Source organism: Sinocyclocheilus rhinocerous, unplaced genomic scaffold (genome assembly GCF_001515625.1).
Source record: "Sinocyclocheilus rhinocerous isolate Xijiao unplaced genomic scaffold, SAMN03320098_v1.1 scaffold99, whole genome shotgun sequence".
Taxonomy (NCBI): Eukaryota; Metazoa; Chordata; class Actinopteri; order Cypriniformes; family Cyprinidae; genus Sinocyclocheilus; species Sinocyclocheilus rhinocerous.
In genome coordinates, this window is record NW_015670981.1 from 1,144,529 (window position 1) to 1,159,518 (window position 14,990).

General features: G+C 38.6%; 1 protein-coding gene across 2 annotated transcripts; it reads left to right on the top strand.

Moving 5' to 3' along the window:
* The first annotated feature begins 429 nt into the window (after positions 1-429).
* On the top strand, positions 430-12,949 carry LOC107734521 (bromodomain and PHD finger-containing protein 3-like). 2 transcript variants are annotated; one of them, XM_016546493.1, is made up of 12 exons: positions 430-1,953; positions 2,492-2,648; positions 2,749-2,880; positions 3,855-4,167; positions 6,571-6,849; positions 8,368-8,943; positions 9,647-9,725; positions 9,810-9,904; positions 9,993-10,081; positions 11,134-11,218; positions 11,408-11,477; positions 11,641-12,949. In XM_016546493.1, exons 1-12 carry the CDS (start codon positions 461-463, stop codon positions 11,822-11,824), a joined length of 3,552 nt encoding a protein of 1,183 aa, XP_016401979.1. In that variant the 5' UTR covers positions 430-460; the 3' UTR covers positions 11,825-12,949. The 2 variants fall into 2 exon arrangements, with proteins under 2 accessions (XP_016401979.1, XP_016401980.1); XM_016546494.1 differs by lacking the exon at positions 11,408-11,477 and having other exon boundaries at positions 11,134-11,288.
* The last annotated feature ends 2,041 nt before the right edge of the window (positions 12,950-14,990 follow it).

Genomic DNA, 14,990 nt, shown 5'->3' on the forward strand with positions numbered 1-14,990 from the left:
TAGTGCGAACAATAAAATAAGTAAAAAATAATATAAAGGTGGTATAAAATAAAAGGGGTGAAGTTGCACATCAATCAATATTACATTTAACAGTAATAATATAATGCCTAATAGCCTTTTTATTTAATTTTATTTTTTACATTTATGCAAAACACTACAGTGTTTAAAGCCATGTATAAAATGAAAAATAAAAAGTTTAAAAACGCTCATCAACATGTCATGATGTGGGTTGTGAGCACTTCCAGGAAATGAGAGTATGCACAGTATTACACATACATGACTCAGTCGACCATGGGTGAAGTGAAAACGTCTTCGTGTTGACTGTTTGGCCAGACATTGACTGCTAATTGCACATTGGTATCTTTGTGTTTTGTAAATGAATTAGGATTCTTATGCTTGTTCTTTTTCTCTTTTGTCCACACAGGTCGAGGTACAAAGGGGCAGCGTGGTGTGAGTCCCCATGAGAAAACCACAACGGAGGGGAGGCCTGCCCGGGGCCCAAAGTGATGCCGCGTACACGGGTACAGCAGGTAGGGGGGCATCACAGCCACGCTCGCTCTCTCCCTACCGGCTGAAGGTTTCACCCACCAGAGAAACCCTAACGTACGCCCAGGCTCAGAAGATTGTGGAAGTGGACCTGGATGGAAGATTGCATCGGATCAGCATCTTTGACCCCTTGTTGGTGATCACTGAGGATGAGATGACAGCTCAGGACATTGCCGAGTGCAACAGCAACAAGGAGAACAGCGAGCAGTCATCGGTGACCGCCGTCGTCAGCTCGCCGCGCCGATCGACGGCCCACAGGGGGAAAAAGAAAGATGTGAAGCAGTTGTCGTCATCGTCATCACAAAACCACTGCTCCAACTCTCACGGACAAACTCCGATGCATTCTAATGTGAACAGCCACCACGGCACCTTACCCAAGCCTACTTTCAGAGAACAAGAGTCTTATGAACCGGTTGAGGCATCTCCTCGCCCTTCGGCATACTACCGTTACATTGAGAAGTCCAGTGAAGAGATGGAAACGGATGCGGAGTATGACATGGACGAGGAGGACTTGGCCTGGCTGGAGCTGGTGAACGAAAGACGAGCGTCGGAAGGCCATCCGCAAGTGTGTCCCGACACTTTCGAACTCCTGATAGATCGTCTAGAAAAAGAGTCGTTCTTAGAGTCGCGAAGCCATGCGCCCTCACAGAGCATCATCGATGAAGACGCCTTCTGCTGCGTCTGCCTCGACGACGAATGTCTCAACAGTAACGTTATCCTGTTTTGTGACATCTGCAACCTGGCTGTGCACCAGGAGTGTTACGGCGTTCCCTACATCCCTGAGGGCCAGTGGCTCTGCCGCTGTTGCCTGCAGTCACCCTCTCGCCCTGTGGACTGCGTGCTTTGCCCGAATCGGGGCGGAGCGTTTAAACAGACCAGCGACGGGCGATGGGCACATGTGGTCTGCGCTATTTGGATCCCAGAGGTATGTTTCGCCAACACGGTTTTCCTTGAGCCCATTGAGGGCGTGGACAACATTCCACCAGCTAGGTGGAAGCTAACATGCTACCTGTGCAAGCAGAAAGGTTGCGGGGCGTCCATTCAGTGCCACAAGGCCAACTGCTACACAGCCTTCCATGTAACCTGTGCGCAGAGAGCTGGACTCTTTATGAAAATAGAGCCGGTCAGAGAGACTACTGTGAATGGGACTACGTTTTCGGTGAAAAAGACTGCGTTTTGTGAGGCGCATTCACCGCCTGCGAAGGACGGGTCGGATGATGAGACCGGGGGGAGGGTTTTGGGGTGTCGGGCTAATAGGGGTCGCAGTGCCTACACGCAGACGCCACAGCTTAAAAAGCAGAGACGAAGCAATAAACTGGATTCTAAGCAAAAGAAAGGAAAGAAAGAAGAGGTGTCGAAAAAAGTCGCAACACCATTGGTCACTGTTCCAGAAATACCTACTCACAGGTAAATACATTGTATATTATAAAATATATAATATTGTATGTAATATTTAATTAAAATGTTATATATACATACACACATTATTATTATTATTATTAAATATATTACTTTTTAAAGAAGTCTCTTATGCTCAATAAGGCTGCATTTATTTGATCAGAAATACAGTAAAAACAGTAATATTGTGAAATATTATTACAATTTAAAATATTGGTTTTCTATTTTAATATATTTTAAAATATAATTTATTCCTGTGATGGCAAAGCTGTATTTTCAGCATCATTACTCCAGTCTTCAGTGTCACATGATCCTTCAGAAATCATTCTAATATGCTAATTTATTATCAATGTGTAACATTATCAATGTAACATTTGTGCTGCTTAATATTTTTTTTGGGACCTGTGATAAATGTACTGACCCCAAACAGTAGTGTGTAGTGTTACAAAAGATCGTATTTTTGATCAAATAAATGCTGAACGGTAGTATGTAAAAGTTTAAGTAAAGCTTATTGTTTATGTCATTATTTTGCTGGTGTTTTTTACAGATTGAACAAAATGTCTAAAGATGTGATCATACAGAAGAAGAATCAGTTCATGCAGAGACTTCACAACTATTGGTTACTTAAGCGTCAGTCACGCAATGGAGTGCCTCTCATTCGTCGTTTACATTCACATCTGCAGGGCCATAGGAGTGCAGAACAGGTCAGTGTTTATGCATATATTCATTTTGTAGACATAGTCCACACCCCTTACACACAACTACAGTATCATGGGTTGTGTCCATGTTATAAACTCTGTGTAGGCGGAGCCAGATGAAAAGCTGAATGCTGTGAGAGAAGAGCTGAAATACTGGAAGAAGCTTCGTCACGATCTGGAGCGAGCGCGACTCCTGATCGAGCTCATCCGCAAGAGAGAGAAACTAAAGAGAGAGCAGGTAACATACTGAAACGTTACATATGATTACTGTGTATTCGTACATAATAAAGTCAATGAAGTTATCTTGAATAAATGATGACAACCAGAAATGTGGACTCCGGTTGAACCCGAGTCTTGGTTTTTAAAGTCTGTTTGACACTAAGCAGTCTATAGTTATTTCTGCACTCATATTTACAGCCTCCAGCATAAAACACATGTGCTGAACCTATTTTTGCCCCATGTAGCAAGCTGAATTCAAAATGCACCATTAAACTAATAATAAACAAGATCAATGCAATATAGTCTTTTATGAAGCAACATAAAACACTGAAGTAAACAATTGAAAGAAAAGAGATGCCTGTCTGGCTCGGTGCAAGCAGCACAAACACTTTCTTTTTAATGAATCTCACTAAATCCAGAAGAATAAGCAGTTCATATCTACAATTTGTTTCATGTAAATTCTTTCAGCTGTAAATATGATGCCCCTCCTCATGAAAATTAGAATTTGTGAGGATCAAGTTTGTACTAGTTCTCAATTGGTTTTGAAAACTGCTTTTCAATTGCTCGCTCCCAATAACCATTTCATAATTTATAACTGTTATCAAAGAGAATACTCAATTTGATAACCCTGAACTGTTTTCTGTATAGAGCTGAAGCTCTATTGTGCTGCAGAAATGCTGTCATTGTGAAAGTACACAAGCCTGCTGTTGCAGTTACGCTGCAGTGTAATAAGAGTCAGGCTATGACTTGATTTGGCAAATATTGCATGTAAAATTGGACTTTCTTTCATTTCTTGAGCTTTGACTTGGCTAGTAGTGTAAATGTCAAGTCATGATCGATTAGGCTAACATGTGGCACAGGTCTTGCATGTTTGCCATTATACAGCATCTTCAAAATATTTATAAAATGCAAATCTACTCTCATATAAAAATCCTAATATCTTCATTTTGAAGATTCAAGCCTTAAACAGAAATTGTGCTCTTGGGTTCTCAGGTCCCAGATTATCTGGAGTTTATCACACACCCCATGGACTTCTCCACCATAAAATCCAAATTGGAGGCTCACAAATATCGCTCCATCACTGACCTTGAGGCTGATTTCAACCTCATGATCTCCAACTGCCTGCTTTATAATGCTAAAGACACTGTGTTTTACCAAGCTGCAATACGCCTGAGGGACCTAGGAGGCGCTATCCTGAGGCACTCTCAGAGACAAGCCCAAAACACAGGCTTCGACCTGGACACGGGCATGCACCTGGCAGAATCACCGCACAAAAACAACTACTACCGCTGCACTTTGGAAGATGGTGAGTAGTTAACAAAAAAATCACATAAAAGTCGATACAAACAGTTACTTGTTGGCAGTGGTAAAGTTCATACAATTAGGTGGGATTTCTTGACTTGGACTACTAATTAAAGGCACAGTATGTAATTTTCGCCGCTAGAGGGTGCGTATTCAAAATAAACAAAGAGGCAAAGGCATAGTTTGATGACACCGTGACTGAGTGTGGAATCATGGGAGTCGTCTTCATCCCCACAGCCGATGCAATCCGACGGGACTCGGGCAGAAATCATGTTCATGGATGAGCTAATGATTTATTAACGTAGTAGAATGAAGCAGGGTGAGGCTGAAAGCCGTCGAAGGCGCCTCCTGATCCACTGAACTGTAGTAAACGTAAAACAATGGCATGCACGGATAATGACTGATAAAACTGTTTTTACTAGCGGACATACTGTAACATTCGTTAAAGTTACTTACTTGACGATGTTGTGTCCTAAAATGCCTTGAAGACTCTAATGCAGCCGTTTGTGATTCTTAATTCGCGCCCACGAGCATGCGCGCGTGTGAAGTACAGACGCCAATGCGGGAGAGGTGGGTTTGACTCCGGGCTACTTTTACACTCTTGCCACGGGTTATAATGCAAGTTAGCGGTTCTAAATTCACATTAAACCACAGCTTCATGGGTTTTTTGCTCTCATCAATGGTGTTGATTAATAGATTGGCACATGGTTTGTCTAAAAGCATATTAAAAACACCACATAGACAAATAAACAACATAAAAAACTTGATTTTCACTACAGGGGGACTTTAAACATTCTTCTAAACATTTGGGATAATGTAATGGCTCGTTTCCACTGAGCGGTATGGTACAGTACAGTTCAGTATAGTACGATTCGGTACGGGTAACCCTGATCAGGCTTGCGTTTCCACTGCCAATAATACCCTTACTTGGTAGGCGTGGTGTATGCCGGAAAGTAGCGATCGACGATGAACCGCGACAATAAGCCCAACTCTGCCTCTTTTTGTTAAATGTCAGTTTTAATTAACAATAATAGCCATTATAAAAGTATAAGTACAAAGTATAAGAGGCTTATATGAGAGGAAATAAAGACAAAAGCAAACAGTTCAGTCAAACATATGCTACAAAGTCAGCGCTGTACTACGGTAAAGTTCAAATTAAATATATAAAGTTAAACATAACTTTGTGCTCCGCCAAAACGATATGACCAGGAACAAATAATAGATTCATGAGACCACGAATGCCTGTTAAATATAGCCAACCCAAAACGAATTGTATCTCATGTTTAATCACTACAGAGACATCAAAGCCAGCGGCAAATGTCAAGAAGGACTAGCCGGGCTAAGGCTGCTCTCGGCGGATACATGAGCACTGAGCGCCCGGTGATCGCATGGAGCTCCGAAATCGGCATAGCAAGTTTTCAAATAGGCGCTATCTTTATAAATAAACCGCAGATTTGAGTTTTAAACCATTACATTTTCTCCTGAAAAACTCTTAAAACTAAATTTCATGACACAATAACAGTTATATTTAGAAAACTACGCGGGTGTTTGGGCAATGACGTTTCACAAGTACAGACAAGAACGCATATTGAGAAACGGCTATTGTCTTTGTGAAAATATAAAATTATAAAAAATACACGGTTATATTTTTTTGTGTTTGCGCACTCTGATGTAAATAAGCCCAACACACATGGACAGCAGAGCGGAACGAGTGAAGGAGAAGCTTTATCCCCTTGTATCACGCAAAAGTGACGATTCTAGTCAACCAATCAATGTTCTGCGGTGAGTTTAGCTCCACCCTTTTGGTACCCTTTGCTGTGCTAGGTACCCCAACGGAAGGGTACCAAAAAAGTGGTACGGTACGGTTCGCTATTTTGGTACCATTCACAACTTCTGACAGTGGAAACGGAAATAATTGCGTACTGTACTGTACCGAACCATACCGCTCAGTGGAAACGAGCCATAAATACACAAGCCAGCAAAATATATAACACTGATCTAGTGGTTTTTGGATATTTTAATAAAAAAATCGTACATATTGTGCCTTTTTAAAGCATATTATTGCTCTTTTGTTGGTTTTATTGCTTCTATTGTCCTCATTTGTAAGTCGCTTTGGATAAAAGAGTGCTAAATTACTAAATGTAAATGTACTAAGGAACGCTCAGAATAGCATAGCAATGGCACAGTTTCTTCTAGTTTGGTCAGAAAAAATTCTAGAAAAATTTTACATTTTATCGTAGCAACATGACTAAACCACTGATCTATAATAGAGAACATTATAGAGATATCATATATATTATATCATTATATAGATCAGTGCTTTAAAGTTATTTTTCTAAAAAGGCAAATAGCATTATGTTTACCTTTTATTCTTTGTTAATAATGGTTGGTTTTGTTTTGTGTGTAGTCGACACGCTGCTAGACCCTGATAATCGATTGCACATGACAACGGAAAACCAGTTGAGGGAGCTGCTAGACAAATTAGATGTGGTGACGTCCATGCGCTCGAGCGGTGCACGCACACGCCGTATACGCCTGCTCCGGCGAGAAATCAACAACATCCGCTATAAACAGCAAGCGCGCAACTCACACATGCTCAATGGAGACCTCAAAGAAGAAGAGGAGGAGGATGAAGACAAAGAGATGGATGGTGAACATAACCTGTTATCATCATCGTCAGATAAAGGTGAGACTTGACTATGGTTGGGAATCAAGAAACAGGAATTCAGAATTCCATTTTTTTCAGTTAATATTCCAGATCAGACCAAAAGTTTTTTCATGACATGCAGTTCTGTTAACGGTATTTGAAAGTCTGCATTCTTTTTAAAGTCTGCATGAAATGTAAATTCAACATTTTCTAAATGCATTTTGTTGATCCTATTGTAAACGATTCATCAATGCATATGTTTCTTTAAAAAATAAATAAATAAATTTGACCTTGTAATTTTTCATTAAAATAACCTAACTATTCTCTCTGGTCACATATATGGTTCTATCACATACTACTACCGTAACATCTCGACTTTTATAAATTGATCAAAAAAAGTCACAAACCAGTCTTGAACTCTGATTCAAACCAGTAGTTCTAATTAATCTTTTACTCACTCTAAACTGTTCTTGACTTAAAGCCTGTTCACACCAAAAACTTTAACTATAACAATAACTTTATTAGCGTCCACACCATAGACTGTATAAAAACATGGACGTAGTGTCCGTGACGTCACCCGTAGGTTCCTGAAGAGGTTTTTGAAGCTCAAAGTGGGCAGAGCCAGCCGTCGCCATCTTGGCAGCACGTCACCGCGCGTCACTCCCGGATAATCGAAAATGGGCAAAAAGGCGAGAGCTGAAACCACGCCCACCTAGCTCGACGGTGGTGACAGCAGCGGCAATCCACCTGTCACTCAAGTGGCCACGCCCTTAATTATGCAGAACTTTAAGGCTTAATATAATTTAAACGGATGACTTATAAAAAAATTCACCCCCCCTCACATATTGTCATGAAGGGCAAAATTAGCTATATAAACCAAAATCATTTTTTGAACCAGGCTGTAAACATGTTTTTTTTCTGCTGTAAAGTTGGGCATTTTAACATGGGGAGTCTATGGGATTGACTCCCTTTTGCAGCCAGCCTCTAGCGGCCAGTCAATGAATTACAGTTTAAGTCACTTCCTCGTTGGCTTCACGAGAGAGAGAGAGAGGGGGAGGTTGCCGCTTGGTCCACACCTATGCACAATAACTTTGTTTATTATAAGTATGCGGTGCAGTTTTGTTGCTCTGCCACTTTAAATGCTGGGGCTATATGAAACAGGATGCAATTCTGATTTGCTGTTTATCGTTCATTAGCTGGAAAAAAAATCGTTTTGAAAGTTATTCGAAAGATATCGTTCCTCTGCGCTGTTATTGTTATAGTTGTGATGAGGACTCTGCTTTTCTTTTGAATTTAGAATGATTTTTAAAACTATATCTTTATCGTTATAGTTACCGTCCTTGGTGTGAACAGGCCTTTACTCATGAATCGCAAGTTGTTTCATTCGTCATGTCTAACTCAAAATTAACTTTAATGTGTACTTAAGTGTAGTTAGGAATTGTAAAGTGGAATCAGAACCAGAGTTGTTTAATTCCATCCCTTCTGCAAAATTTTTGATTTCTCATCCAACAATGGCAATCTGATTTTTGTAACATCTGGTTGTTCCTCTTCATCTAGATGACTGTAAGTCAACTCCCCCACCCATGCTGGAACCCACAAGCCTGGCTTTGTCCCCTCCACCAGCAGACACCCACCAGGAACCACCGACCCTCCGACCCATGACGTCCGACCCCAGGATGTCCCCATGCACACCTAAGCGCCTCAAACTCAACAGCGAGAGCCAAGAGGCCAATTCAGACACTGCACCTGTGAACAGCTGCACGAAACCTGAGGACCGCCTGCCCGAGAATAAACTGATCAATGGCCTCTCCTCCACAGAGTCACCGACCCGGCCTGCCACAGGAGGGGTTGGGCGGCGAACGTCCGTCCTCTTTAAAAAAGCAAAAAATGGAGCAAAGCTCCAGCGTGAGCGAGACAATCAGATGCAGAACAGAAGCAGGGAGGAGGCCGTCAGCACTGGCCCAGACCCTGCACGCACACCTAACTGCACAGCCAACGTCAAGACTGAAACTTCAGCCCAGCCAAAACCTTCAACACCTTCGCCCATATCAACCCCGGCCAAACAGAGAGCAAGAAGCCGCAGCTGTAGTCCAGAGCACGAGAGAACGCCCCCTCGACTGATTCTAGAGCCTGGTAAAGAAAACAATTGCTTTACATGATGCATTACTTTACTGATTTTGTGATATGTTTACTTAAAGGGCTGCACGATTTTGGGTTTTTCCTGATTAAAAATTGTTTTGGTGAAAGCTCCTGGTTTGCACAATTTGGCAAAACAATGTGATTACATTTCATTATGTAAAATAATAATTTTTATTATTACTTCAAAATATTAAACAAAATAAGAAATATTGCTATTGTACAAGTATATTCTACAAGTATTTAGGGGGAAAAATGCTGTCCAGCTGTAAAATTACAATACTAATATTATGTTCTTATTTCTTCATTTTCTAATGTTTAACTAACAAGCTTTTAATTGTAACCTTGACTTATTTACTTGTAAAATAACTGCTATCACCACTGTAAATGACACATTAGTCTGACTTTTTCATCTATTTTTTTTTTTTACTTCTCAAGTTCAGTTTCTTTCACCTTTATAAATTTAATATTTATATGACCTTAAACAATATGAAAATATGCTTATGGTTTGACATCATAACCATTACAAACTCACTTTTGTATCATATTTTCCATGAATGAGTGAAGGCCTTGGAGGGGATTTACAATTTGCAAAGCATGGACAAAATAGTTTTTCATGACAACTGAAATTGTGGTATGGATAATACTTTTTACTAATGAAACCTTTTTCGAACACCCTTTTCTCAATATTTTTTTTTAGCTCTTACCAACGGATTCAGAAAGCACAGAGATGGCGGCTCTGACTCAGAATGCAGCTCATCTCCGATTCTCAGAGAACTGTAAGAGGAAAAATGAATGACTGAAACCTCTCTGCATCATATAGCTCATATGCACGGTTAACTCATCATTTCTGTTGCTTTCAGTGTCTCAACTCCAAAAAAGAGCCGAGGGAAACCTGCTTTGTCCAAAGTACCTTTCTTAGAAACTGTTAACGGAGACTTTGACTACACTGGGACTGGTAAGAAATTAATCCCAAAGAAATGTCAATATATATATATTTTTTTTTTGAGTGCACAAGTGGATACTACAATCCTCGTTCTATGCAGATGCTCTGTCAAATGGGGATGCGCCTGAACCTGAACCTCTGGATTTGGTGTGGGCAAAAAGTAGAGGATATCCGTCCTACCCTGCTCTGGTGAGAGAGGGCGCTCTACATTCAAACGACATGCATACAACACATTGATTCGATTATTTTGAGTTACACATACCAGTAAACATCTTTAAAAAAAGAAAGTTTTATGTTTGAGAATTTTATCTATATATAGCCTGACATCAAAAGTGACCATGTTTACATCATTAATGCACATTTCCTTTACATCATTAATGCCTCAGTCCAGGGATTATCAAGCATTTTTTTTGTCAGTCGAACCCCTTTGACCTAAAACACCTCTGAGAAGTTAACATTTCAGTATTGTAATAATGGCAGTCATTTAACAACACATTCATATTCACATTTCTCTAGTTAATGGTCACATGGCATGCAGGTAAACCATTTCATTAGTGTTTTATTTTGATTGCTATTATTTATTATATTTTGATTTGTTTTAATTGAAATAAGTGATTGTACCTTTATATTTTTATGATATAATTATGATTTAATGTAGAGTTTCATCAACTCACTTCACTGCTAAACAAATCAAGTATTTTATTTTTTTCATTGCTTTTATTATTTATTATATTTTGGTTATTTTGATTGTTATTAAAATGTTATTTTAGTAAAATAAGTATAATATTAAAAAATATATAATTTCACATTTTTAGGATTTAATTAATTATTAGCATTTCATCAACTCATAAACCCCCTGCAGTTCCATAACCAAATAAAAAAAATTTTTTGACTGCGTTTATTATTATATTTTGAATATTTTTATTTTATTAAAATAAGTAATTTTAATGTTGCATTTTTATTATTTAATTATTACCACTTTTTGTTGACTCACACACCCCAGTTTGGAAAAAACCTGTGTTAGTCCGTGTTATTTCAAAATTGTATCATAATTTGCTTCACTTCTGTGACATATTTTCTTTTTGGATAGCATTACTAATCCAAACTCCTTCTCAACTTTTCACGAGCCCTATATTTCTTCTCACCAAATAGCTTTTGTTTTTTGGGTTGTGAATAGTGTTAAAGCAAACCACTGACATTCAAAGGTTAAATGAATGGTTTGAATTGCTCTTATTTTGTAGATCATAGATCCAGACATGCCTCAGGAGGGTCTTCTGCATAATGGAGTTCCCATCCCTGTGCCTCCGCTTGACGTGCTGCACCTTGGTGAGCAGAGACAGGAAGAAGCCGGCGAGAAACTCTTCCTGGTTCTCTTCTTCGACAACAAACGCACCTGGTGAGCACAGCATCGGAGATTAACTTTGTTTTACTTTAGTTTTATCCTCCAGACTTTGCATTTTCCAATATCCATTGTAAGTATCCGTGGGCTTTAATGGATTCAGAAGGAACTGCTTGGTGAGCAGAGACAGGAAGAAGCCGGCGAGAAACTCTTCCTGGTTCTCTTCTTCGACAACAAACGCACCTGGTGAGCACAGCATCGGAGATTAACTTTGTTTTACTTTAGTTTTATCCTCCAGACTTTGCATTTTCCAATATCCATTGTAAGTATCCGTGGGCTTTAATGGATTCAGAAGGAACTGTTGCTGAATATTTTTTTTTTTCCCTTCTTCTTATGTCTGTCTTTGCAGGCAGTGGCTTTCACGAGACAAGGTGATCCCTCTTGGCGTTGACGACACGGCCGATAAACTGCGTATGATGGAGGGCAAGAAGACCAGCATCCGGAAGTCTGTGCAGGTGGCCTACGACCGAGCTATGATCCACCTGAGCCGAGTTCGAGGAGATAATGGTTTCGTCGGCTCCAACTTCATGTAGAAGACAAACGCCAACCGCATCTGTCCTAACTTCCCACTCACATGGGCTGAAAGCCATTTGGTTAGTGCACCAGGTACTAGACTCCTGATCATTCAGTTCAGTTTAGTTTATCCATGTGTTCAGGTCACAGCCCTCTCAGTCATTTCAGATTCAGTCCAGTTTTTTCTTTCTCCGCGACAGGACAGGGGTCATGAAAGGGCAGCGGTTTCTATCAATGATTTGTTTTTATGAGGTGTCACTTTATGGTGATGACGAGTCTAAACCACACAGTTTTAGCATTTGGGTACATTCGGAGCAATTAATTTCTGAAAAATTAATTTTAAATGAATGAACTTAAAGAATATAAACGTTTGAATGAATCACTGCCATTTTCTTAAGATAGCTTTTTACTTTTTAAAGTTTAACAAACCACTTGTATATTGTAAAGACACCTTGTGTATATAAGTATGTTTTTTATCATATAGTATCTCATTAAATTTTTTCTTCTCTTGTTTATTGTGAAATAAATTACCTGGAGGAACGAAGAAATGAAGGTTGTGTATATACGTGTAAAAAGATTTTCAGATGAACTGACTTCCTATATAGTGTATCCTGCTTGTCTTTGATATCAGATGGTGTGAGTGTGTTCATATATATGTACATTACCGACATACGATCGTGTATGTATGTGTATATGTACCAACTCACAGTTGTCTATGGTTAAATATATATTCTCATTTTTGATACAAAAAAGTAATTTATTTATGGACCGTAAAGAGAAAAAGGAATTAAATTATATTGGTTCAAGATGGAAATCAGATCTCTTATTTAAGATGATAAACTATTGCATATTCTTTTGAGATCTAACTTCACATGTTCTTTCAGATCCTGGTTTAGTTCTTTTTAAGATTTCAAGGTGAAATGCTAGAGAGATGATGACGACGACTACATATTGTACACTTGCTGTTGGTCCCTTTTCACCATCAAGCACAGAACCTTGTATTTATTGTAGAACGTTGTGGAGCTTTTGTTCACTGTTTATATAAGAAATTTTAAGCTTGTACAAACTGCAGATTTTAGCTACCCACCAAATAACCTGTCTCAAACAGTATTTTCTCATGTGGGAAAATAAATGTTCTATTGAAACTCTTCTATGTTTGATATTGATGTTTTAAGACCATCAGCTGTTTTTCTTGACTGTAGACCGTATTGCATTTTTTCAGATTTATTCAAGATCTGTTGGAATGTTAGAATTCCTAATAATATATGTAATTTTCTGGTTGCAGTATTACAGTGCATTACTTGTTGTAATTACATGTTTAGGGAATTTTATATCATTGAAATTGTTTGAATGACATAAATGCATTGTTTTACTTTACATTTTTGAGTATTTGTAAACACTAACAAGCAACTTTATAAAGTAGATGTGCACTTATCATATTTTCCATGTTTAAAAAGTTAATTGAGGGATGAAGTGAAGCCACCATAAAAATGGTGGAATACTATTGTACATTTTAAAATATTATATTCTTATAAGTGCTCAAGGAGATATATCTTTATTTATTGGAATACCTAATAAAGCGTCTCTACCTATCACATATAACTAAAAAGTTGTTTATTACGATAAACCGATTAAAGAGTCACTCAGGAGAGCTCCCGCGCTTGTTTAGCCCAATTAGAAAAGTAGTCAATCAGAAACGCTCTCTATCTGTCAATCATCTTGAACGCTCGGATTTGTTGAGATCGGGTTGGCTGACGTGTTTGAGGAGGGCTGGGGTCATAGGCTGAATAGTTTCCAACGGCGTCTGGCGAAAATTAATGAAAGGTGAGAAATTGTTTTATGCTCCCATTTCACAATAGTATTGGGATACATTTAATTTTTTCAAGACGGTACTGTGAGGGGATAAATGTTTCAAGCGTGTGTATTTTGTAAGGGGTCACGTGAGATAGATGCTTCATTAAATAACACCAGAAACGTTGACCATTAGTGAGGTAATCAAAATATATTGTCTAGTAAAATTCTTGTTGGTGTACTGCTCATGTTTTGCTTAAATATTATATGTTTTTTTTCCTTTGTGTAGTGTACCCTTGAGTACTTGTGGGGGGCAGCAGTGAGTCGGTGTTGATGCTGGAAGAACCATAGATGGGAAGAACACGTACAGTATGATTTCTTCCCCATAAGGTGATGTCAGCCTACTCTAGCCAGATGTGTTTTGTGACAGCACTTGTCACAGATCATATTAAAACAATATTTATAGCGGAAATTCAGACGCACACATCATTCAGGTCTCTGTTAGCAATGTGAAAAGCACTGGTGATCAGTGATTTATTAGTGATTCATCCATAAACTGTCATGCCTTTAATTTGATGAACTCACAAATCAATATTTTAAATGGTAAATAACAGTAAGCAAGCCAATAAAATGCTTAATCTAGTTTATCAATAATGGGTGTAGTATTCAATACCTTAAAAAATAGCACTTTTCCCTGTTTTTACTAAACAATATAGACCCTTAACTTTGTGAGGTTAATGAATTTTATTTTCTAGATTGTTCCAAGGTTCTTGATGTTCCTTTATATGGCTGGAAGATGATTAAATCTAAGCAAAAGACAAACCATTACTGTGCATCTCTGTAACATTCAAAGCCCATTGAAGTTCATTTCAGTTTGGAATTTGAAAAGTTAAACATTCATATGATGATACATCCACTTTATCACGGTTTCATTTGTAGTTACAGGGAAATTAAACCTGTTGCAGGTCTTACTCTGGCTTGTGTATGACAGATTACCAACACCTGCTTGATTAACAGATGAAATTTAAGGGCAAAACATCAGACAGACATTGCTATTATAAATGAAATATAGTTCGATTTTGCTATTTAAGGGTATCGTCTAAATGGTATGGAGAGAAAGTAAAATTGAAACATCAACCAAGAGTCATTTCCAGCCTTAAAATTAGGGTGAGAAAATTGTCATGCACCTATTTTTTAAGGGGGCAACAAGTGAGAATCCTGCCACTTTGTTATATGATTGTGAGGCTATAGTTTAGTTTAATCATATACTACTTTGAATCATAACCCAAAGCATGCTATATAATTAAAATATCATTAAAGGCTGAAACTATTAGGTGGTCTTCTGTTGATAAATTAATCTTTTGTAAATGTTTGGACACTTACAACCATGCTCTA